Source organism: Ornithodoros turicata, chromosome 10, assembly GCF_037126465.1.
Source record: "Ornithodoros turicata isolate Travis chromosome 10, ASM3712646v1, whole genome shotgun sequence".
NCBI classification, from domain to species: Eukaryota; Metazoa; Arthropoda; class Arachnida; order Ixodida; family Argasidae; genus Ornithodoros; species Ornithodoros turicata.
Genome location: NC_088210.1, coordinates 14,604,820 through 14,630,478, shown reverse-complemented (window position 1 = coordinate 14,630,478; position 25,659 = coordinate 14,604,820). Strand labels below are relative to the sequence as shown.

At 44.4% G+C, this 25,659-nt stretch overlaps 2 protein-coding genes across 4 annotated transcripts in view; both read left to right on the top strand.

Annotated features, from left to right (window-relative positions):
• LOC135370587 (transmembrane protein 47-like) overlaps positions 1–16,320 on the top strand; it is a 47,062-nt gene extending 30,742 nt beyond the window's left edge. For all 3 annotated transcript variants that reach the window (XM_064604358.1, XM_064604359.1, XM_064604357.1), the window contains 3 exons: positions 7,231–7,417; positions 7,936–8,085; positions 9,546–16,320. In XM_064604358.1, the coding sequence (XP_064460428.1) occupies positions 7,231–7,417; positions 7,936–8,085; positions 9,546–9,781 (573 nt within the window). In that variant the 3' untranslated portion in view covers positions 9,782–16,320. The remainder of the gene's footprint in view (positions 1–7,230; positions 7,418–7,935; positions 8,086–9,545) is intronic.
• A 903-nt stretch (positions 16,321–17,223) lies between these two features.
• Positions 17,224–25,443, top strand: LOC135370576 (2,4-dienoyl-CoA reductase [(3E)-enoyl-CoA-producing], mitochondrial-like). The gene is made up of 8 exons (XM_064604350.1): positions 17,224–17,338; positions 17,402–17,589; positions 18,905–18,962; positions 19,313–19,547; positions 22,042–22,141; positions 22,282–22,354; positions 24,258–24,401; positions 25,026–25,443. The coding sequence occupies exons 1-8, from the start codon at positions 17,300–17,302 to the stop codon at positions 25,146–25,148; spliced, it is 960 nt and encodes a 319-aa protein (XP_064460420.1). The 5' UTR covers positions 17,224–17,299; the 3' UTR covers positions 25,149–25,443.
• The last annotated feature ends 216 nt before the right edge of the window (positions 25,444–25,659 follow it).

Here is a 25,659-nt window from a genome sequence, read left to right as displayed (position 1 = left end):
ACGCACTCGTATAGACATGCACTAACGCCCGTATTTGCTTCTACTACCTGATTTAAATATTCTTTCGGTCCTCAAGCCATTGAAGAATGGAACAAGTTACCATCCGAAGCATTTGACTCGGACGATGTCTTCTCAGGAACGTCTTCTAGTTGACAGACAATTTAGGCAGCACCTTTTTGCATAAATGTGTTATGTATGAGTGTCGCATTGTACACGCTTTGCAAATTGCTGGATTTGCATACACTCCTGCTTCGGCCCTTCGGGCCCGCAGTATTGTAAAAATAAATTACCCATCCTCTAGTTACGGAAATACCTTCCAATAGACCTCTACCCGAAAAACGTCATCATGACGTTGGTAAACAGGCTGAAACTGAAACAAATCGGAAGGGGAGGGCTGGGTTCCACGAATGGGCACTTATTCGCTGCCTCCTATTGAAAGAAAAGCAGGGTCGAAAGTCGCGTCCCTTTCGGGGACCATCGTAATCCCCTCAAGACCGTGGATTTCGGGCGCGCCCTTGTTCGCCCCCTAGCTTCGAGCGTAGTTCAAGTCTACCAAATTGGTGGCGCCGTCGAACACTATGACGTCATTTATTTACAAACAGGGAGAGGTCTATTGGTCAACAACAGAGCGCTGACGAAGGAGCACATCTCGAAGTCGGTTGCGATGCAGACACCGCGCTTTCTGCTACGAGCGCTTGGTGTCGCGCCCATCGACAGATAATTCCGAAGCTGACGACACTGCTGTCGTCTGCGAACTGAAAATAAGTGGTGCGCCAAAGAATTTTGCGTCAGGCCTACTGCAAATGTATGTTTGTGAATTGTTGTGGTGTACACTTGTCACAAAGGGGTCGCTTGCGCTGCCCAGGTGGGGAGCGCTAGCGTAATTGAGCCCCTGTACGCAATAAGGGGATAACTCGACTGATCCACTTTTCAGTATTTCTGTTGCAATGACATCTGCATACCAGTATGTACCTGCCAAAGAAACTTTAGGACCGTATTACAATTTATTGACCCGCTACAGGAGGGGAAGAAACGGGAAATGCAACATGTGTGTCAATGGGATGGACAATCAGATCACGCCCCTTTTCTACGCACACATACAAATGGTGTAGCTTAAATTTTGCTACGATGCGGAGATGAAATTTGTCTTCCACTCGAAAAACACGTTCTTCCTACCTCACCCGACCTTACCTGGCGTTGTAATAGGAAAAAAAAAAAAATAATAATAATAAAAAAAAACGTGTGCAGTAAGCTAATAAGTCATATTATGCTGGTCATCTAGGACATTAATTTCGAGATTGGTGCTCGTTTAGCAGCACGATAAGCCCGATCCAGGCTGCTCCACTACACACAGGTGACTTCACCCAACACCTCCTAGATAGCAGAAGGCCTGCGCCCCACGTGACATAGCGTCACACAGGAAGGCCTGCTGTGGACGCCGCTATGACGTCAATGAAAGCGGGAACAAGAGAAAAGCTCAAAGCAGCTCGCAAAGCTCACGCAGGCCTCCGTGGGCTGGGCAGTGCGCAGGCCTTCTATTATCTATAGGAGGTGTTGCTTCACCCTACCTGGCATCTCCATGGCTTACCCATCAATGTCCGACTCGTGAAAACTGTTTTCTTTATTTTTTTTTTATTTTGCACGTATTTTTTGCACTTTTTTCTTTTGCATTTTATTGTGCATGTAGAGTAGACACGTACATATATGTTACACACTTTACATTTGCGGTATTCGAGGAAGCCCAGGTGCAATTATTTTACCAAATATTCACTTGAGGTTTTCTCGGTTTGGGATTTTTCGACTTATCCCCTTATTGCATACAGAGGTTCAATTTCTTCAAGAGCAATTGTTGCGGTGAATCACCTCATCCCATATCATCATTCATATAGTTGTTGTTGTCCAAGAGCGCTCAAAAAAATTTTCAGTGAAGGTGCATTTATGGCGCACAGAAAGACGACGACTGTGGTGCATAAGAATTCGAACTCTGCTTTAGCGGCGATTAGGTCTGACACTGCAGTTTTCGGCAACAACACTTTCGGTTTGACGCACTAGTAGCTGAGACAATCAAACACAGAAGGACAAACACAACACCTAAGCGTTGCAATGTCAAGTTTTCCCATTTCATCAGTTGCCATTCTCTAATCGAAATATGCAACCCAACGGGGTGATACTTCAACGTATAGTCGCACGTATTGTGTGGTGAGTTCGGGCAAATCTGCAATGCGTTTCGCGATTCTGGCACGAAGACTTTACCTTAGCTTGCCACATTTCAGAAGTCTATTCAAGAAACCAAATTTTCTTTTAATTGAAATTTGATAAAATTACTCGTTATAGGCGGCAAAAATTCCCTCGTGATAAATGCATCGAATCGTTTACTATCGCATACTTTTCCGCAGCCTGAATTTTTTCAATCACATTTATATATTTACATTTATACATTTATTTGACACGGTTAGCTGAAACACCCTGCATATTGCATTCCGTTCAACTTTATCGCACGTTCTATCCGCAGTTCCCTCGGAGAGCAGGTGAATTTGTAATTCCCATATTACTTATTCACCGACGTCTTCGAAATCTTGCTGATCCTAACCCTTTTCGTTTTCCCTTCACCGAGAACTCTCTCTTTTGCCAGACGATCCTCCGTTCAGTTTCCCCTTTCGCTCGTTTGCCCACTCCGGGTATCCTGAACTATTTATGATGACGAAAGCACCGAGCGGAAAGACCATTTGCCACCTTCTATCACGAAATCAATGTAAACATGCAGGCCCTTGCGCTGGTCCAGGCCCTCGTCGGCTAACTTCCGTCCCTCCCACAGAGCGGGCGGTGGGAACGGTCCGGTCACGTGATCTCTCCTTTCTCCGCACGCAGTTATCGGACGAGCCTATTTTAGGAGCAGGTAGGCGTGTGCGGGGCGTTCTCAAAGCCGGATGCGTCTGGATCTGATGGTGCATCTGATGATGTGGTGGAAGTAAACAGAGGGCTGAGTGACTGGGGTCATGTTTTACCCCTTCCGGAGGGTGCAGAACAGATGTGTGTGCTCTTGCTACACGAAGAATGGCGTTGTGGCATAAAGTGCTTCGGGAATGGCTTTTGATGCCCTGAGGTTGATGAGCGTTGTTGTAGGTTGTAGGAAGAACTTGTGTTTGTTGCGCGAGCGCAGTTTCGATGAAGGAGACGCTGCGTTGGTGGATACGTACTGGTTGGCGTACTTGACACATTTTTGCAATCAACGTGCGGGCCGTGGAAGGTAATTTGAAGAACGTGTCACGTCCGAACTATGGAGCAAGCTAAAGCCTTCGCTTAGAGCTTGGGGCTCAGCCCAAAACCTGCCACCAGATGGCGGTTTTGTTGTTGCGTCGGTTGGTTCACTTGTCCATTTCGCCCGTCTGCTACCGTAGCCAAGCCGCGTTGCCTTTTCTTTCACGAATTTCACTTTTGTTTTTCTGTTTTCTTTTCCGGGTCGTTCACGCGTCAATTTAGCACCAGTCGTCAAGGAGCGAAAAGGCTTTTAGGTGCAAGCGAGTAAAAATGTGAAAAACGGGTATAGCGAATTCCTCGTAATTGGGCAAATTAGGAGAGAACTGTGCCGTTAACGCGTTTCGAGTGGAAGTAGGTAGGCGTTTCCCCCTTTCTTTGCCCTCCATTTGACGCGGCAGTAAAATCTCCCTTTAGAGTGCCCAATGCGCCATTTGGGCTAAGAGCGACTTTGAGCTTGGGGTTGTTTCCTGTTTTGTCGGTGCATATATGAACGGTTACATGGAGCAGGTGTCTTCGTCTCACTATAACCATTGCTACTTTGTTTAAACGTTGGTGAAAGTTCGTTACAAGCATTCGATGGCTGCACATTTAGTCGGTGATATGAGGCTTACCTTGTTGGTTTTTGGCCAGTATTATATCTGACCAGACTTGGATAAAGGTAACTTTGGCGAGCAATAAGATTTTTTTCTTTTTTCCGTGGATTGATTGCAGCCCTCATTTCTCTCTCTCTCTCTCTCTCTCTCACTTTTTTTTATCGCCTGCACTAACAACGGCCTGATCGTTAGTCGACGTGACGTAGCTTTTAAGAATCCACCAATCACAGCCAAGCTTCCAGCAGCCGCAGCCACTCGTAGACACAGGCTCCCTGTGTTTGAAATTGTCTGCGGTGACTGGCCGAAACGGCGACAGCACGACTTTACGTATGTCTGCTTTACTAAAGTGGGAGAGGAGGCGCGTTGTTTCTTTTCGCCCTGACGCGGAATCAAAATCGCAGAAGTTGCGTCTTTGAGATTAGCTTCTCACCCCTGATGCCACGTATATTATGATTTTAAAAATACTGCGAGTCAACAGAATAAACATTCGCACTTTCTAATAAGTCTCTTTAACAAGTAGGTTTGACACGTGTTACTCTATTGAAGATGGAACGTTGAACTACATTCTTTACCAACATTTTCGACTGTCACTCTTTACGAGTCGTTGTAAACAAGTACACTCTTGAAACCGAACCGCGGAAGCAGAGAAATGTCCTTCGAAGGTTCTGTTCGGGTGTCCCATTTGGACGTTCGGACGCGGCTCTCACGATTTGGCTGTCGGCTTCACCACTTAGTGACTGCGCTTGCAGTGAAGCACGCTTTAAAGGGGAGGTGTTGGTACCGACCCTCGATGTGGTCCGAGTTGGCCTCGTAAATTATTGTCCGCGTTCAGTGTAACGTTATTCTCGGTAGCAGTAATTTCACTGGCAAAGGTTTCGGACAAAGTTGGACAATAATCGCAGCATAAGGCTTGCGAACTGTGTGCTGTTCAGATAATATTCCCTGCATGCGAACACATTCCTACATTGTACAAGTAAACAAAATACAGAAACCGACACTGAAGATTTTTGTTTAAGTTTAATTTGTACAAATTAAACTTAAACAAAAATCTTCAGTGTCGGTTTCTGTATTTTGTTTATGTGATCTACAGGACTTGACTCCCCTCTTCGTATACGCTTCCATTGTACAAGTAAGGATGATTTTTAAGCACATTTCAAGTACGGGAAAATAAGGAAACAAACAAAAAAGAAAAATATAATACAACATTAAACGTGGAAGTTCGCGTTTTGTGAAGGTGGAAAAGTGTAGAATGTTAAATAATGTCCTTTTTTTTTTTTGTCTTTTTGACTTTCTGTAAACGGATTGGCAGCGTTGCACAGCCTCATGGCAGTCCAAAGTGATCGAAGCAGTTATGAAGGGGAACCTCATCCCCGGAGATGGGAGAATTGCCCGTACGTGGTAATAAGGGCTGGAGGTCGCGATGTGCCTGCCTCCCTGTCTGGTCTCCTGGGCGATGGCGAAGAGAACGGCGCCTCTCGTTTACCCAAGTAGCTGCACTATATTCCTGGTCGCTGTCTGTCGCTGTCTGTCGCTGTGGCTGGACAGCGTTCTGATTTCTTGCTTGCACAACGGAACATAGGGTCTATCCAATGAAGATGCCGCAGAACAGAAGGCGCATCTTAATGAACGTATTAAAGCGGCACTAAAATTAAAAGAAAAAGGAAGAAATTGCTCTCGAATGAAAGTCCGTGTTTCAATTAGTTCAGTTCAACCAAAATTAGTTCACACAACGCTACCGTTTAGAAGAAAAAAGCAATGAAAACAGAGCCATCATTTTTTGCGGCAACGAATGGGATCCCCGAGAGGCAAAGATTTGCGGCATCCAATAAGACAACAGGAGAAGCGAAAGCATACCCATCATGCGTGTGGCACCCCTTCCCAGCGCTGCATTTGGAATTTAGCGGTGGCGCTACTCATCAGCCCGGTTATTGCTTCCTCAATTTCTGCAATACTTTGTACTTCAGCTCAGCTTAGTATTTTTATACAAACGGTGGATGTCCCACGGGCAGTGCTCCTTTCTAAAGTTGATTATCATCATCATTCTACGCGTTTTCATAGGAGCTGTTGCTGTCGTCTGCAACGGTAGTCGTACGTCCGCTTCTGCGCGTTCAAAATTCAAATTTCCATTGTCCAATCACCATGTAGATCTCGCGGGCCGATGAGTAGCGCCCCTAGCGGATCGTGCGGACGGGCTCCTCATCGGGGTTGCCGATTATGACATGGTCGCTATAATCTAGTAAGTGATCTAGTAAGTAATCTAGTAAATCTAGTCGCTATAATCTAGTAAGTAATCTAGTAAGTAATCTAGGAAGTGCACGAGCTGAAGCGTCGTTCGCTGCTTTGCGCCGAAGCACAGAATAGTCCGGTATTATTTTGATTGTAGCTTCGTAACGGAATCAAAGTTTTGAATTATGATAACAAGTAAGAAATTAACATAGCGTGTAACGTCATTGGAAGTGAACCTGTTTTTTCATTTTAGTGCCCCTTTAGGCAGTAGGCAAACATCTGTATGTGACTAAATTTTGAGAAGACACAGAAAGCAGGACAGGACAAGACAGATTGCCCCGAACTCGGCCAAGTGCTACTGACAATTAAATACTTCGCCAAAATAAGCGTTAGCGGTAACAGTACCGCGCGAACCCACGGCTTGTAATATATTAGTCGCACAAAACCGACAAGAAAGCTTTTGGCTGACCGCAAATTAAGGGACGTATCGCAGCCAGCGAGAACAGCTGTCTTGCGTAGTCCCTCGAGAAGTCCTCGCCTCACTTTTACTGTCATTTGAAACGTGTTCAGTGCAAGCATTGGTGCAATAACATAGAGTTTTAAAGTCAAGTGCTTTGGATTTTTGGGTGCGCGGGCCATATTGCGAAAATAGTATGGGACCCCAAGGTTGACTTGCGTCGCTCCCGCGGCCGTCGAGAACCCGCGTGACCGTGTCGTCTGCAAATGAAACAGAGTGGAAAGACGACCAAACGGCTTTGTTTCACTTACGGTTTGTCATCACATACCACTACATTAGGAATTTTGAAGCTTGAATTAAATGCGGTGCCACATGGATTAAAGCGAATGAGATATGTCGTAGTTATGCAGTTAAACTTCTTTTTGTGTATGTGTACTATACAAAGAGTGGGGACATAATAAGCCACACCAGACAAGCTCAGTTGTTCACAAGCTCAGGCTTATTGTGTCCTCGCTCTTCATTTAGGACGAACAACCAACTAACCCAACTTTTTACAGTGTGTTCGTATTCATGCATTGAGCTGTAGGAAGCAGATGTAGCTTCCCGCAAAAAACATTTCCACACCTTTCTTTCTCTTTTTTTTTTCTTAGCGAGAGTCCGCTGTATTTTAAAAATAAGTTTGTCTTTTGCGTGCAGGTATTTGCCTTCATCTGTGGCCTGATTGTGATCCTGCTGATGATCCTCTGCTTGGCGTCTTCAAATTGGCTGATAGCGCACAAATTTCGTCAAGGCCTGTGGGAGCAATGTGTGGACGAGGACGCTCCCCTACCGTTGCCGTTCGGCCTCAATGCCAAACCGGGATGCTACGTCGCTCGCACCGTGGGTTAGTGTAGATCATTCTCACTCTTATCAGACTCTTATGGGACCCTTATCGACTGACCTAGGTCTCTCTACCTGATTTGTTGAAAACGGGAGCCGTACGCCTTTTTTTGTACGGCTTATGCTGTACATAATTGGTATACAAACAAGGCGTACGCCTCCCGTTTTCAACAAATCGGGGGCGAGAACGATCTCAGTAGGGATGATAGTTGGCTAGGAGCGTGCTATGTGGTGAAGTTCATTTTTAATAGTGTGCGGTTCCACTGGCGTGTCAACAGAATGTCACCGAGTGGCAGATTTTGTCCAACGGGAGAGCAGCGCTCTCAATGTTGCCAGACTGCTGTCGGCATAGTGCCGGGGAAAAGGAATGCAATATGCTCTGAGCAAAGCTATTCAGTGACTCTAGCCCTGACGACCTGTCATGCACTTTGTTTGCACTCCTTCACAGTGCACGAAAACCATATTTGTGGAAATTGTGCTATTTTATTAGTATACATGATGCCGTTTTTGCTTTTCACGCAGCCTATATCCAGGCAGCGGCAGCACTGTGCGTGATCACGCTGCTGTGTGACATAGCAGCCACGGTGATGACTGGCTGCGGTCTGTGCAGCAAGAACCCCGTCAGAAAGTATTTGATGTACAGGCTTGCTTTCTATGTCATGGTCTGTGCCCGTAAGTATGTCTTGATTCTACAGGGTTATTCTAGCAAACGTTACACATTTCGATCGCAGTGTAAAAATAGAAGACTAGGTTTGACCCATCCGAAACTCTGCAGTCTGATAGCCATTTATCTGAAGTTTCATTCTAATTTTTTGTAAGCGCTATGGTCATGTAGGAAGAAAATTAAAAATAAAGCAAAATCTCGCCCCATGCGTTTTCAATGGCCTATCCCCCACAAACACCGCCAGTTTTTCTTGTGTCTGCTTCACGTTCACATCACTTCACACAGGTAGCGCTGCCTACAACGATGCGACATGCCGATTCTGACGTTATGCACCAATCATCTTGTTCCAGTCTTGTTCTGTATGCTGATGTCACCTGTGTGTGGTGAAATGAAAATGAAGCGCACACAGCAGAAAATGGCGGCTTTTGAGTGAGATAGGCCATAGAAAATGCATAGAGTGAAATTTTGCTCGATTTTTAATTTTTCTTCTACAGGGCCATAATGCTCACAAAAGTTTCCAACAAAACTTCAGACAAATGGCTACCAGTCTGCAAAGTTTGGTGTTGGATAAACCCCGTCTTCTATTTTTATGATGCGATCAAAATGTGTAATGTTTGCGAGACTAACCCTGTACATACACACATACAGGTATACACTTTGAGAGGAATGATAAAAAGGACTGCCAGGTACACAAAACACAAGCAAAAACCGGGACTAGTGTACCCAAAAAGGGTAAAAAAGTGGGAGGACGATACTTGGGATGCTTGACGTCTCAAGCGGACGCACTTCATCAGAGCATGATGAAGAGCGCCCGCTTAAAACGTCAAGCATCCTAAGTATCCTCCTCCCACTTTTTTACCCTCTTGGGTACACTAGTCCCGGTTTTTACTCTTATACACTTTGAGACACATGTCGGATAAAATCTGTAGCTACGGCATGAATAAAATCGGGCGCCATTTTTAAATCTGTAATTCGGGGAGAAATCGGGCGATAATTGTGCATTCGGGTGTTTTTGTTTCTCCTCTTGTCTATTAAGTCCTTTCCTAATCTCTCTCTCTTTTCTTTTTTTTTTTTTTTTCGTGATCGTGACCTTCCAGCGGTAATTCCCGAAGACATAGACAAGTGACCCATTCTTACATGTGTTACACGTGGCGACCTTTGTTCGTCTTCAGTGGAAACGTCACTCGAGGATTTCATAGTGACTGGAATTCGGGGAGAAATCGGGTTTAACCCGAATTGGTCGGAGTTCAGTTCGTGGGGGGAACAATTGGGCGGAATCAGGTTTAACCCGAAAAAGTCACTCCCTACATATAATCAAACTTTTTGACCAAAGTCTCCTGTGACCTCCTTCCAGCCTTGTCGACTTGTTGACTTGACCTTGTTGACTTGTTCCCCGGCACGGGGGTTTTATCGCTTTTAAAGTATGCTGTACCGAACAGCCCAATTTTTAACCATTTTCTCCTTCCAGTGCTCTGCATTTTGGTGGCTCTGGTCATCTACCCAGCATGCTTTGCTGCAGAGATTGAAGAGAGCAACCGGCAGGTGTGGGAGTTCGGCTGGGCCTATGGAGTTGGCTGGGGCGCCGCCATCTTCCTTTTTGGGGCCATCTTGCTCCTCCTCTGTGACAAGGAGACGGAAGAAATCTACTATCGCGAGAGGACTGTTGCCAACGACGCTGGCGGCGGCGGGGATTCCAAGGCGTAGCACGCGTGGTTGGGGAGGGCCGTGGTGGCCGCTTAGTCGCGTGCGACGCGAAAACCTGACACCCATCTACCGTGCGCGCCTCAACTCCGCCGCCTTCCAACTCCAAAGTGCAAAAGGGGACGCTCGGCCGAAGTTGGTGTCGATGCCTGGCAGGAAACTTTTGAGACGTGCGCCGCTGGTGGTGGTGGTATCGATGTTTCTAACGCCAAACTGAGGTAGAAATGGCCTCGGCATTGTGGCGGAGAGGGGACAGTCTGTGCCAGTGTGTTGGATGGCCAGTGCGTAGCGCGGAGTAGCTCTAGAGAAAGTGCTACATCTTCGGCGTGAGGAAAGGCCAGGGTCTGTGGCCATCAAAAAACGGAAGCATTTTTGCCCCATTGTTGCTTTATGTTCTCTGTAGGACGCAGACTTGAGAGACCAAAATGAGGAGACGTTTTTATCATCGTCAATTATGCGTGCAGACGACCCCCAAAGGCTTATTGTGGTCGATTGGGTGTAATTGCTATCCAGTTGCAGTATTTCTTCTGTGATGTCTCATGCAGGTCTTGCGCTCCTCATAAGTATGGTTCTAATTGTACGATCCTATGGACGTGGTCTGATGAATTCGTGAAGGACTATCTCAGGGGACATGTCAGTACGGGACATCTATAAGGTAGATAACCTCTGCAGCATTTCATTAGTCTCTAAATGAACTTTGTAATTTTATAGCAAAAACTTGCAGAAGCCTTGAAATTTGGAAAATGATGTTGATGTTGATGTTGACGAAAAACGAGCGCAAGTTTCTCAATGCCTTTTATGTTTTAGTTACTTTGCATTTCATGCATCATATTTTAAAGTGTTCATGTACCATGCCTTACATGCCAGGTCGTCTCTCACTGAGCATGATGGAACACGCTTTGTGCGTAACAAGTGCAGCTTTATGAGTGATGACATTATGATTTTTTTTCTTATTTATTACTGCATCATCAGTCCGATAGCATATGCAACATTGACCACACCAATTTAGACATCTTAGTTTTTTTTTGTTTTTTTTTCTCAGTGGAAAATGGTCGTACTGATAAAAATCTGCAAAAGGCAGCTTGATCACACCCTATCCCAGAGAGAAGTCAAACTTTTTCACAAACCGTAGGTTGCAGAAATATGTTTGAAGGACAGCAAGGTCTCCCTCTGTGAGCCTTCTTATCCTTCTTATCTCAAAGATATTGAAGATGTGACACTTTATCTGGGGCTCTTCCTGCTGTATTTTCCCATAATGGGTATTAGACAGTTGTATTCTTGAGAGAGGCAAAATATGCTACAATGTTGTTCGCACGTTGCGCTTGCTCCGTTCCGAGCGGAACGGCGGTGAGCAGCATTCGGCCATCTGTGGATGTCGATTGGAAAGTTCTGGCAACTTTGTTTGATGGCCAGGACGAGAGACCAAAATCAACGATGGGTCTGAATTCTTGCGGTAGGTTCTCGGGCAGTATGTCCTTGGATTCAGATAATGCAGGCAATCTTTACCGCAAACTTGCCATCAGCACACAACCTGTAATCCATTCAAGCCGCTTAGAGTACTGCTAAAGCTATGGTACATTGGTGATTGTGATGAGCGCTGAATGTTATATATGGTTCCGACGCCAGCCGTAAAAGCTTTATGATGTCAGATGGCAACGTGTTTTGTGGCAGCTCCCCACTTGTGATAAACCTCATGATTCTGGACACTTACTAGCAATGAAATATGAATGGACTTCTATCAAATTGATGAGCAAAAATATAGGTACCTATGAAACAAACACCCTCATTTCTGCTTTTTTTTCACACTGTCGGTTTTCACCTGAGAGTAAAAGTATCAGGATTGCGCCACATTTGTGGTTCGAAAAATCATGGGAGGCCATTCGAAGGTTCGAATCTCGCCAGAATCATTCTATGCATTAAATTTTTTAATGTATTACCCGACGATATGGAATTAACCAGAATTGCGTTTTCTAATTTCTCACTATTTGACAAATATCAGTAGGTTATGGCTTTGTCTTGTTTTAATCTTGTTTTAAGTGGTGGAACCATAAGCAGCAAGCGTATGTGCTGCGTAACCGTCCCAGAGTATTATCCTCATGATAATCAGTTATCAAGTGCCATTTTGCGAGATACTGAGAAATACTGTGTCAGGAACAGGGATGTTATATTTGTGAGTACTGTTGTAGCGAAACAGTAGTAAACAGTTCTCTGTCAAACAATGACCTTGTTGTTGGCCTAAGCGAGCAAGCAGAGGAAACGCAGCACCGTAACGGAGGGGCATTGTATAGACTGATGACCGTAACTATGGGAAGTAATCACTGCCATTTACTCAGTTCAGACATTGAGGTGCCGAAGTATAATTGGCTGGAATTGTTAAGGAGGGAGATTGTGAAGCTGTGATTGGTCGACCTGAAAGTATTGTGTCCGTACGAGTAGAGGGCAAGGAGCTGATGGAACACAAAGTACTTACCGTATGCCAGCGTTATGTGAAGCAACATTTCTACAATTACATTGTTTCTTGTCCATTTTAATTCTCTGTAACAAGTGTTCCCTGTCTGCTAATTCATTGTGTCAGGCACGTAGTATGGTTCGCACAGGTTGTTTTTCCCCCTTTTTCAAGGTTACCTGTTTGCAGAATTGCAGCTAATTGAACACGATACCGTACTAGAGTACAGCACGGGCTCTGGCAAACCCAAAAGCGTGAGCCCGGCCGGGCCTGCAGGCTGAACCAGGCTGAGTAGAGCCTTCTTTTGGCGGGACTTGGCTGTGCCCAGGTTTGACATTGTGACTCGGGCCTGTACATTGGCGGGCCAGGATAGGACTCTGGCCTGTGCTACACCACTGCTAGGTGGACGTGGTCAACTTCTGTAGTCCGGTACCCTGTAGTTGACGAGCTGGGCAGCCTAGAAATTTCCTTTCCAAATTCCTTTAGGTGGGATCAGGCCCGGGTCAGGTGTGGAGCCGTGCGGCCAGGCCCGGGTGCTTAAACAACAAGGTCTGGTCAAAGAATGCAGCCTGTGCAGTGCTCTATACTGTATCACACTGTACAGTGCTTTGACAAAAGTCTACGGAACAAGCTCCGGCGCGTTTCTTCCTCGGAGTGGCACACTAGCAGCGAATGGTACCACACGGACTTACAAACAGCTGACTGGGTTACCAGGCGCATGTCTATAAGACCGTACAGTCCCATTCGCTGTCCCATTCCCACAGTCCCATTGGCTTGTCTGCTGGAAGGAGCCACTCTGAGGAAGGAATGTGCCGGAGCATGTTCCGTAGACTTTTGTCAAGGCACTGTACGTTCACATGTGTGACACGTAAAAAAAAAAAAAGGCCACAAGAGAACAAAAATGGCGGAAGCCACACGTATAAAAAATCTGTCACTCAGTACTTCTTGAAGTGCGGAAAGGAAAACCTACGTACGATTTTGTGCACGTTTGTGTTTATCTTCCATTTCAGATTTATAAGAACTGCTGAATACTGTACGATAGTATATATTATTTATTCCGACGTAGCAGCTAATATTGTCGTGACTAACTGCCCGAAGAAAGAGTGACGTTGCCTCGGGTCCTGTAGAGTGTTGTGAGGTTGTGTTGAAAGTTCCTAACTACTAGTACTATACATTAACGATGTTCTGCCAAGTTTTTTTTTTTTTTTTTTTTCAGACATTCCCAAACCACAGTGTTGTTTGCTCTAACCTGTTTACGTAGACGATGCAAACACTTTGTTGAGCTTGCAAGAATGGAACGTTGCAGGAAATTACTTGTACATAGAGCACGTACAAAAAAGGCATAATCGTGTACAGTACAAAGCCACTTGTGGATTTGTACCACTGCCATGCTTTGAGAGCAGGGGAGACCCACACACAACAGTCTTTCTGCAATACACACATTGTTGAGAATTTGTTCACTTCCTTCTCTACTCTTTATTCCTGTTAGAAGAAATGTCCGATGTACAAGGTAGGCCAGTTGGAAGCTCCTGATGTGTAACATTGAGCTATGTACTATTCCGTGGGTTTATCCAAGCAGTACATTTGTTGCAGAGATCACTGGCATTCTGGTGTGTGTAGAGATTTAGATATATGTAGTATGTCGCCTGTAACATCCCCAGCAACACCGAATATTCTCTAGATGTACTAATAATGTCCTAACGGATTTGTATGTCCAGTGGATGTTTGAGGGATATCCATCGGACATATGAATTTGTTACGACGTTATTCGTACATCCAGAGGATATTCGGTGTTGTTGGGAATAGGGCATGATCGTGTTGAACATCTGGTGCTTTCAAGGAGCCTCATCTTGTACGGGAAGATAACTATGGGTATCGCTTCTACTGTGTAATATTTATTTTACTGATGTGTAATATGTAAGTACGTACAAATGTACTGAAAGCAATGCAGCTTGGGTTATTTGGTATGACTGCAGCCACTTAATGAGCCGAGCTACTTGCTACAATAGCAGCAAGAAGTGTGAGGGGACGCAGCTAGAGCAGTAATGTCCCCTACTCCTTTCCCTTCAATTTTCGCGCGCAAACCCTGTGCTTTTGGTAACACGTCGGAAGGTAAAATGATTTTGCCAAATGTCCCGTAAACCTCTCGCATGCTGTCCTTTAAAAAGTTTCCCAAATCAAAAACACACCGCAGCGTGTCGAAGCTGGTGTGATTGTTTCGTCCCTTGGTTTTTGAAAGTTGCAAGGCCTTTTAGCAATACACGTACTATTGAGAGAACAACACGCTGCTGTCGTCTGCTTTCGTCCAGTTCGGATACTCCCTCGATAGCTGCTTCTGAAACACGAGTATTCTTAAAGGAGCAGTGAAATGACACATGGGATTGCTCGAAGCACATGGCTAGCCAATCAGTCTCCCAGGAACCTCATCACTGTGCACGTCAATTTACAAAAATCCGCAGAAAAATTAGCCCGATTCCTTCCTTGATTATGGGGAACAACGCAGGAGCAGCATAGTGAGAAGCCTTGTCCCCCTCGTAACGAAGTGATGTCAGTTTCACTCACTCTCTTACGGGATTCCTGAAGGAGTTGACGGGTTTATAAAGCGTGCAATGTCTGGGTCGAGGACTTCTTTTTCCGCGCTACAGGTCAACGATGATCAGTGTTGTTTTTGCGCAGCAGCGCTTGTTTTTCGTCGTGCAATCCGCCAGAGCCAAAATTTTATTTACTTTTAATTTCATTTTACTAATTAATATAATTTAGCTAATTCTGTGTATGTAATTACTTTGTTACCATATATAATTAATTACATTAATTGATTAACAATCAAATTGAATTAGTTGTATTAATTTATTGATTAACTAACAACCACAGATTGAGTTACATTAATTTAATTTTACCTAACGCCGCACCACAATGCCAAAACATTACACAAAAATTTGTGAAAGTGTCACCCGTATAAAAACGATCAGAAAGACAAATTCTGCATCAAGAAGAAATTATAGTATTTATGACGGGGTCTTCCACTGCTCCTTCAAGAGGTCGGTCACATTTTCTGCAGTGGAATTATAGTCCTTGTTACATAACGTAATGGTAGAGAAGGGTATCACCGGGGCGAGAGAGAAAAAAAAAGCGCACTTGAATATGGGAGAGGCACTCTCCAAGTAACGCTGCAGCATAAAGATCTCGGACAGCTGTTCCCCAGTGTTTTGTCAGGTGATTAATGCAAGAGCTTGTAATCTGTCACTGTGTTTCTTGATATTGAATTTTGTTCCTTTTTTGTAAGGTGCAATGTTTCGTTGAACCATTTCACTGTCCTGGGTTGTGTTTGCAGGTAGACCTGCAAATGAGTTTGTTTCATTCTACATTTACCAGATGTATGAAGGTTGTGGTAGCGGAAAGTTGTGCTCAGAGCACCGTTCTTGTCGTGTTAGGCATTTGGTTGGGCTGCAAAATGCTTTGTCACGTTAATTTTATGCCCTCCACATATTAGGCCATAGATGTCTGCTGTTGTACAGCATCACGTATGGTTTTGTGTACACGCTACATTATGTGAATACTATATGATATGCAAATCTGAACTTTTTCGGATAAAGTTGCATAAATTAGTGCAAGACGGTGCATAAACTTTATTATGAGAAGCCTGCGCATGGGCAAGAAATAACGTATCTGTCTCAAAAGAAATTCAGGGCTTTGTGTCGTCTGCTTTTTTGTTGCCCATGCTCGGGCTTTTTGACGACGGAACTTTCCTAGCTCAGGTACACAGTCTACCATTTGCCTTGCAAAGGATGAAAAAAATGTGACTGCAGAAAGTTTTTTAACAGCAGAAAAATTGGCAGTATGACAATTTTGTCTGTTGTAGATAAACAATGCACAACACCAGTGCATCCTTATGCATAATATATTGTGCATGGGATTTTCTTAAGCTTTAGTTTAGAACGTGCCAGTGTGTACGTGGAAGTCTGTCTTGGGAGTGTTGCTGAGCTTTCACATATAGGTTCGTCTGGTAGCTAAGAATTGGGAGTGTGCCCGTTGTGTTGCTATGTCCTTGTGTTTATTTTGCTTGATTTTTCAATGAAATAAACAGCAGGATCTTTTACACCTTTGTTTCTGAGGCAAATATTCCAGAGAAAAGTGACACGCATTCAGCAGTGACACAAATTCCTTATTTGAGTGTGGAGAAGTGGAATGCTTGATACCCTATGTAGATAAACCGTGAATTCAGGACACAACAGAGATAGGGAAGATAAAGAGACCCAGGAACTGTGCCCCGGCAGATTGAAAACTCTCAGCCCAGTGGTGTAGCCAGAGGGGGAACTGTGGGGGTCCAGCCCCCCAATCCTACCATTGCTAGTGCATTTGGGAGAGGGAGAACGAGGGTAAATCCTCTCCTCCATGCAGTTCCCATACCCCTTCAGAAATATTTTTCTGGCTCTGCTACTGTCTCCACCTATGACTTTATGCGTCATTGCTGGCATGCGTCAAGGCTCATCCAGACATGCGTCCAGCCCATCCATACATAGCATGCAAAAGAAAGGGAGTAGGTCTGGTGGGTCTGAGGAGGTTCTAGATGAGTGATTTATCCAGACTCCCCTAAGCACCCCCCAATTTTTTTTTTCTTTACGACATAGCTGTAATGATGACCTCGCACAATTTTCTTTACCCCCCTCCCCTATATTGCGATTCTGAATAATTTCTAGATTTTTCACTCCCACAGAAAACGTAACTGGGTTTGCTGGATTTCAAGCAGATGATATGACGTCACTAATGCAACGTTGCCAACAGCCACCATCGCAATAAACAAACATACTTCGACAAAAGCCATCACAAACATTTTTTTATGTTTTCGCTCCACCCCGCCTTCACAAACATTTTTTTTTGTCTTTTCCACCCTGCACACAAAGCAGAGCACACATTTGCAGCAAGCTGCAGAGGCTCTTTGGCCGTGTCGCATGTTAGCCAGGCTGCTTAGCGTAATCTAGCTTAAAATCTTCCTCATCTACGAACATAGGGCAAATTGTTGTGTTTGTTGTTTGTGTGTGTTCGTCGGTGCTTTATTCGAACGTTCTCTGCATAACATGAATTCTGTCAGAGTCGCGTGTAGCTCGCACAAAAGGGTAAGCTGAGACGTGATATAGAACGTATTTCGAACTGTCCACTCAACAGTCACAATTTCGCAGCTGCAGCGTCTGTTCGAAGGCCGACGTAGGTATGCGAAAACGAAATTTCCTCCTGTGGTTACACCCCTTCTCCCGCCGGGAACCTTCGATAACAAAGTCGCATTCATAACTGGCGGTGGCACCGGTATAGGAAAAGGAATGGCAAAAATGCTCGCGAAGCTGGGAGCGAACGTAGCCATTGTCAGCAGGTATGTTTACTTATGAACGGCACCTCGTTCTGTCATGAACGATGGTGTAGTGACGTAAATTGCAGAGTCTCAATCAACCGATTACGACCACACCAACGCAGACGCAATGACCCAAGGACCCAAGGATGGCAGTTGACGAAAAGCCAGCGAGTGCTGGTGCTATGGCTGGTGACATACCACTCTGGTTGCCCGTCGGGTGTATGTATACTACCACTACACTACGCCGACATGTCTTTCTTTTTTTTTTTTTTTCTGCACAAAATACTTATGTAAACCTATACATGCTAAAGAACCCACGTGGAAGAATAACAAATATGCATAAGATGATTGATTTCTCATGCGAGTGTCCTGCGAGGAAGAAAATGCAAACGAAAATTTGGCCAAATTGAATGCGTTCCTGTGTGTTCCCTGGTCAGTTGACGAAAGTACAGTGTTGGTGTAGTGACACCTGACCGGCAATGAGATAGGTGTGGGCTCAATTCCTGCTGCCAGCGCTCCCTGGCTTTTTTGTCACCTGCCGCCCTTGGAGGGGTTTAATGCTCCCTCACAAAAAATATTAACGGAATATACTGCAATTTCATTTACAGCTATAAGTGCAAGTGAACCTTCTTGTCATGACTTTTAATTAACTTTCTAAAATTAGTTACAAATATGTTCACAATGTTCAATACATTTGAAACACAGAAAGTGCTTCAGTGGCATTTCAATTATTCAACCTTGTTGTTGTAACAGCTGTATTTTGACAGAAGATGGGGTAGAGTTATCACCCTGTTGATGAAACTCCCCATTCCATTTCTCTCATTCTATTGTCTCAAAATAAAGTTGTTGTTGTTGGCAGAAGACATTTCATATGAGCTGCACTTTATACATAGCTTGCACGTGACGTCACACCATAGCTTTACCCGTGCTACTTTTCCCTCTTTCTGGGGAACCGGTGCAACCCATCTATAAGCAGCATGTGTATCTATATCCTTTCTCAATTTGCTCAACAATATTTCCATGACATCCTTAACAAGGTGTGCCACATTAATGTCAGATGCCAGACAAAAATGTCCTAATAATGGAGTCACACATGCAGTATGTCATGTCAGTCATGTGCATATTGATCTATTCCATGCTCTCTGACTGCACTCTCATGATGTTCACCATTGCTGCAGTCTACCTGTGCATCTATATCTATATCATATCTACCATTTAAATATGGGCCAATGGTGACGTAGCGCAGACCACCAAATTCTGAAATACAAACACCAGGCAGAATTAATTGAAACAAATTGGACTGTGTTCTAATAACTACGTGGCTCCCCTTTTAAAGGAAGCAAGATGTGTTGGACGCAACAGCCAAGGAAATCAGTGATAAGACCCATAGGAAGGTACAGAACAGAATTTCTACAGACAGCAGTTTCCCACTGCATGAGCGACTTTGTCGGGCGAGATCTCGGCGGAGATGCCAGTTCGAAGAGAGCAATGCCACGAAGAAGATTCCGTCTGCTCGCCACAGAATATTCCTTCTTTCTCTGCTCGTCTCCTAGCACCCTCCTTTACATTTCCCAACAAATATTCCATTGTTCGGATACTCTTTGCATTTCTTCCGCGATATCTTCTGGTGCGTACTTTCCTCCTCGCTCTCCTCCGCCAACATCTCACCTGATAAGGTCGCTCGTACAGATATCCATCGAATAATCAACATCTGCTTTATTTCTACCACGTCGCATGCACACAGATATTACCTGTCGCGGCAGATGTCAGGGACCCCGCAGCCATTGCGGCTGCAGTTGACAGATGTGAGCAGGAGCTTGGACTGCCAAATATTGTCATCAACAACGCTGCAGGAAACTTCATTAGTCCAACCGAGAAACTCTCGCCCAATGCTTGGAAAACAATTATCGACATTGTATTGAATGGAACGGCCTTCGTTACGCTAGAGATCGGAAAGCGACTCATCAAAGCGGACCTTGGTAATTATTTCATCGACGTTCAATTCTGTGCCCACCTGGTGAAACCTGTTTCAAGCCCTCCATTTGCATTGTCCTCACTTCGGGTGATGTCCTAAAAGCCTTCAGAGTGAACCTACCTTGAAGGAGATGTACCTAATGGAGTACTCTAAACCATTTCTGGGAGAGTTGGTTTGTTTCCTTCCTTAGGTTCCCGTTGTACGGACTGTCGTGCCTACTACAGGGGCCCTCGCCACAAATTTTAGTATCCTGTGTTTCCAGGGCCGGTTTTTACCCCCGATTTGCACCATCCTCGCTTGGGGTAAAGCCTGAAAAACCCGAAAACAAGCTTTAAAAAATTCAGCCACCAGTACGGGCACACTAAGCATTGGACATCCAGCACAGCTGTTCCGCATCTTACGTAAATCAAAATTGCGAGAAGCGCTAGTTTCTTTTATTTTCCACCCGAAAATCTACTCTTCCACTTGATATCATCAGATTTTACCCTGTTTTACGGATCCTGAAATAAAACCCAGTTTTACCCCCCGATTTTCAAAAATCATAAAACCCGGAAAAACAGGGCCTTAAGCATACATACAACGCTATAAAACATGACACTTTGCTTTAACTTTCACTTTTAAATTGCAGTTCATTTAGTATAACACTGTCTGAATGCGACATTTTCTTCCGATTCATCCCTTGAGTGACTAATGGGATCGATTCCTGCCAGGCGATGGCAAATGAAAGCCTGAATCTCCAGTGTCGAGTGCAGACAGCAAGGATTGTCAAACGGGGGTGCGGCGATCACGATTGAGCGCTGATCTCCATCATGCCTGACCGGGCGTTTGGGCTTTAGACTGCTAGAACTGTGACCAAGGTTAACACAGTAGTGCAACAACAGAGAACATGTACCATGAAGTTCAGGTAAAATATCTCCTGAACGTACTTCTAAATTTGAGAATTAATACAGCAAAATTCAGCACTGTATTATAAAAGCATGAAATATGGTCCCTTAACTAGCCTGAAATAGTAATGGATTATAAATATGGCTGTTCCTGGCACTGGATGTCTGTCAAATATGGGACATTGTCCAAAGAAGGAAGAAATGAAGCGTCGTCTGTAAGTTTCCTTGAACCTTTATGTGGGGCACACTGAGTTATCATTAATGCATGTCAAGGCAATGTCACCACTCTGAGAAAGTGGGCAACTTAGTGGGTTACCGGGGCAAGTTTATCTCTTGTCACATCCTTTCTAACCGTATGGAGTGTGGTGCTCATGTGCTGAGCAGATAAGGCTCATGCGTGTTCATTGCCATCTTATCTCAGACTCCCGAGGAGCATCAAATCTGACAACTGCTACGAAATGAGGTCTCTGGTCTTCGATAGAAAGATGCAATAAGTTTCAATATCTTAGCTGCACCTGTTGCTGAAAATAGGTTTTGGAGGGAGCAAGGGACAGCATTTCAGCTGGACAACTTTGTCATGCTAGAGGTCTGCTCCCCTCTTTCCTTTGGTACTTCAAAAAACAGTTTCAGAAAGGATCATAGGTTGAATTTACAGAGGTTCGAGGCCAGTTTTGCATGGCCTTTTTCTTTTTAACCTAGTATCAAAATTGTGACATCCATCAAACTTACAGGTGTTACAGAACCCCGGTAGAGATCCTGAGAAAAGTTTACGGAACACCGGAGTGCCGTATATCTTGCGAGATATACGAAACATCGAAGATATCGTTATCTGTTGAGCGACACCCTTGCACCAATCTGTAACATAAACGCACAAACTGACAGGTAATTGGGTATTCCATGCACCTCGCAGTAAGTGTGTCCAATCCAGTTCGCTACTAGGTTGTCACTCTGCTGAAGAAACACGTCGCTACGGTGTTCCGTAAACTTTTGTGAGGACCTGTGCCTCTTTTTTTGGCATGTGAGTGCGATTCTAGCAGACGACACAGTGGAGCATGAGAAATAACGATGTGCGACATCTGGAATATTCTACCCGACACGTTGCTCACTTCTTGCATACTAGTACAACAAAATCACAAAGAGCATGTCAGGTCTCATCAACACTGCATTTACTGTACAAGATAAGATACGGCAGTGATTGATAGAAAGATATGATAGATCCAGGAGGCACTGTACGTCTCCGCTGTATTGTGTCGCACTAGCCTCTTAAAGCCCTAAAAAAGTCACAGTATTTCCGAATGACTTTGACGTAATGGAAAATGACAAGTGCTTACAGTTGCATACAAGTGCTTGTCCAGTACCATGATGGCCTCCACTCTACGTACAGCTGGCCCTGTGCACTTAGCCTGTTGTTGTGAGTGGGTGTGTTGTGGTACATGTCTCCAATTATTAAAAGGAATACCTGTCTCTGGTCATAAGCTATAGTTGATCTTGCAAGTGCAATACATTTTTTTGCATTATTTATTTTTGGGGCCAAATTATGGAAATATATTCCTAGATCAGCAGCAGTGTACTTCGCACCATTTTGGCTAAATTACGATTTTCGGACCATTCCAGGTGCCAATTTCTTAGCGATTTCTGCTACGTACACTAACTTTGGGTCTGGCTTTGTTGCTCCGAGCTGTGCAGCGAAAAGTGGAGTTGAAGCCCTAACAATGTGAGTCGCATTTTTTACTTACCTCGTACCTGCATGTACCACAAAGGCGACGAGATGCAGACGCAAAAATAGTAGTCGACGGGCATTCTAAAACATACCTTATACGCTGATGTCTCTTTCATATTTCTACTTTTTTGAAGGTCATTGGCATCAGAATGGGGCAGGTACGGCATGCGTTTCAACTGTATTTCACCGGGTGTCGTCTATACCAAGGTGAGGCCACACGCAGAAAGTTCGACACAACACCTTCACAACAGCTTGCAACAGACCTCCACTCGCACTCCTAGGGCAGGTTGCAGTACGAGATTTTAATTAAGATCTAGTTGTTCCTGCAATACGGGCACTTGGAAGGTGTTACTCTTTGATGTATAACGTTCACGAAGAGAATGAAGACGACGACTTTATTTTGGCTGTGGAGATTGGGAAGGTTCATCGCCACAGGCGATACTCTACCCCATTGCTGGTGAGGATGTGGGGAATAAAATAACGAGCCCCTTCACAATAACGATCGAAGTCCGATGGTGTCCAGAAATGTCAGAAGAGCTTTAAGCACAGAGTGTTGCTGGGCTGGATTGGGCCAGGTACTGAAGCAGAAGAGAATGAAGCATCTTCATGTGCATTATGTGTTTGCAGAAGAGCAATAGGTAGCTGTGCAGTGCTGACATACTAAAAGTCCTAAAAATACACATTGGGGGACAGAAACACAACTAACACAAAAGTGCTTATGTTCATTATGTTTTTTTTTCATTTTTTTTTTTTTTTCAGCATGGATATTAGCACTTTTAGTATATGTCTGAACTTCACCAACAGGCCCAAAATGATGTTTTAGTGAACCATGTAACGATTGGTAAAGCATTTTTTTTTTTTTTTCCTGACAACCTTCTCCTTGCAAGCAGTACTTCTTGCAATTGATATTGTAAGTGGCGCGCTGGCTTTAGCTGACATGTCTGTTCCAGTCGTACATTGCGTATAGCATTCCCACAGCTCAAGATGGGGCCTGTCAAGATGGGGCCTCTGACACCGAGGTGGGACGTTCGTGAAGGAAGGGAAGGGGGTGCTGTCAATCAACGAGACAACTCTCTTTATTTTTGCCTATACACTGTGCCATTATTTTAAGAATTTATTTCCTCTACTGCCGTATTTACTCGCTTACAACACTCACACTTTTTAACCCCCCCCCAAAAAAAAAAACATCGCGCCATCAAGGAGGGGTGCGTCCAACACGCGGGGAAAAAAATTGGAACCCGGCGTTTAAGGTACGCTTGACTTCAATTTTATTCCAAGACATCAGCGGCGATTTCCCCGGAATCGAACGTTGCGATGCTTCCGCACCAAGCTGTCTTCCGTTACATCAAGCGCGGAAGAAATACTTCTCTATGTCCGTCGTCCGTGACTCTAATACCAGCTGCTCTTTCTCGTTGGGTGCGTGAGAGGACCCACCCATGCTACCAAAGTCGGGGGTGCGGGAAACAAAAGAGTACCAGCATTTTGGCGCTCAGGTTGGAGGCGCGTTAAATACGCGAGCGCAATATGCGAGTAAATACGGTATTTATTTATTTCGTTTTACGTATTACTTAGCGCACACATTAAGTACGTCGACCGTAATGTATACTGTCGAGTGCAGCTTCATACTTGCAGATATGGAGGAAAATATTCATGTTGCGCTCGTCGAACTTGCACTTTTGTTTGATCTTTATGAGTGTTGCATTGATTGATCGTTATACCACAAGGCCACATTCCCATGGGGGCAGCTTGATTAGCAAAAGAGGCTTAGGCGGGCTTTGCTTTCGACATAGTATGACTCCAGGAACGGTGTCATGCACTAAATCGTGGAAGGGTGGGAGAGGGAAGCTGAAAGCTCTTCCGCTGTTTAGCCACATCTTTTTTTTTCCTTTCATTCAGTGTTCGTTGCAGCAGAAAGCGGGACAAAATGTCCTTTCCCCACAAGTAGGCTGGCGGGGCTGTGAGACTACGCCCGTAAAAGCGGTACCCGTCCCATCTAAATCGGGACATCTGGTCACTTCATCCCTCGAGGGGTGTCAGTGTATGCGCACAAACGTTGTTGTTGTTCTGGTGTCCGTGTTATCTTATTCTTCATTGCGTCCATCTTCCTTAGGGCGCCCATAGCAGACTTGACCCTGAAGGAATGTTTACCAAGACTGCAATAGAGGGTCCAATTGAGCGTGCCGGTGAGATAGCCGAAGTGGCTAACCTTGCTGCGTACCTTGTGAGCGATTACTCCAACTGGCTGACAGGAGAAGTGAGGCCCATAGCTCCTTTGCATGAAACAAGCTTGTAGACATGTGCATATAATTATTAACCGAAGCAAACACGAAGCTAGTAGTTGTGTAACGGGACTGAATACGCACGCAGCATATGTACGGATATAAACATGTATGCACGATATACTGTAAACATATTTTTATTAAGCGATGTATTAATTTTTGCGACCGCTAAAAAATTGCGAAAAATTGTACTCTCAAACACAGCTTGATGGTTTATCCTGCGGAAGGAAACAGACCAGGAATCGCGAAATTAAATACTCACGAATAACTTCCCAAATGCGATTCGCGAAAATTGATACACAGCGAATAAAAATACATTTACATTTACAATATTCATGCTGATGAGAATACGAAGTGGCACTAATATTTTTTGTGTCCTCTCTTGGGCCACTTTCAGCACAAATATTCGAATATCTTCAGCTTGTAAGACACGTTGATTTGATTCTAAATTCGATCTGCATTCTGTTTGGAAATGGAATCCAATATAGAATTATATTTGCTTCGGTATTAAAGAAGTATTCACACACATGCCTACAAACTTGTCACCCTGTCTTTACAACGTACGATTACTACAGAGCTTTTCTTTGCTTACTCTGCAGGTTATTCGATTGGACGGCGGCCACCTCAATTATATCGCGAGTGATTTCAATAAGCTGGTTAATATAGACGAAGAAAAATGGGAAATGCTGGAGGCTGCAATCAGAAATACCAAGGGCTCCTGAGACCATAATTATTGCCGTTGACTGGTGTGCGTCATTTTGTGGTGATATACATCTACTGATGAATATGATTAGAACTTGTTTCATAGGTTTTGAAATGAAGCCATCACTGTATAATGTACAGTAGACATATTGTCAGGGAGAGTACTTGCAACGACAAAAAAGGATGGGCAGGTGCAAAGTGTTTTTGTTACCTTTCTCGGATGGACGGACGGACGGACGGACAGACCTTCTCTCCTTCTGAGGTTCCTCCTTCGGTGTTCAAACAGTATTCTAAATAAACCTTTAACATATTTGACGGAGGTGTAGGATGAATACTGAATCAGTGATATGATGATGATGATGAAGATGGTGTGTGTGCCTCTGGATTTTCTTCCTCCATTACACCACTGGTTATTGTTATCTCGGTCATAATTATGTGCGAGATATGCCTTTCCACAGGCGCCGCCAAATAAGGCACTAGAATGACAGTCGTGCAGACATTTACAGCCAGGGAGTTGTTACTAACGATTGT

Bases quoted from the DNA above. Each gene is read 5' to 3' on its own strand.
- LOC135370576 (XM_064604350.1), top strand. From the start codon at position 17,300: ATGAATTCTGTCAGAGTCGCGTGTAGCTCGCACAAAAGG. The intron at 17,590-18,904 runs GTATGTTTACTT...CCCCTTTTAAAG, and splicing joins AACGTAGCCATTGTCAGCAG to GAAGCAAGATGTGTTGGACG. The intron at 22,142-22,281 runs GTGAGTCGCATT...ACTTTTTTGAAG, and splicing joins GGAGTTGAAGCCCTAACAAT to GTCATTGGCATCAGAATGGG.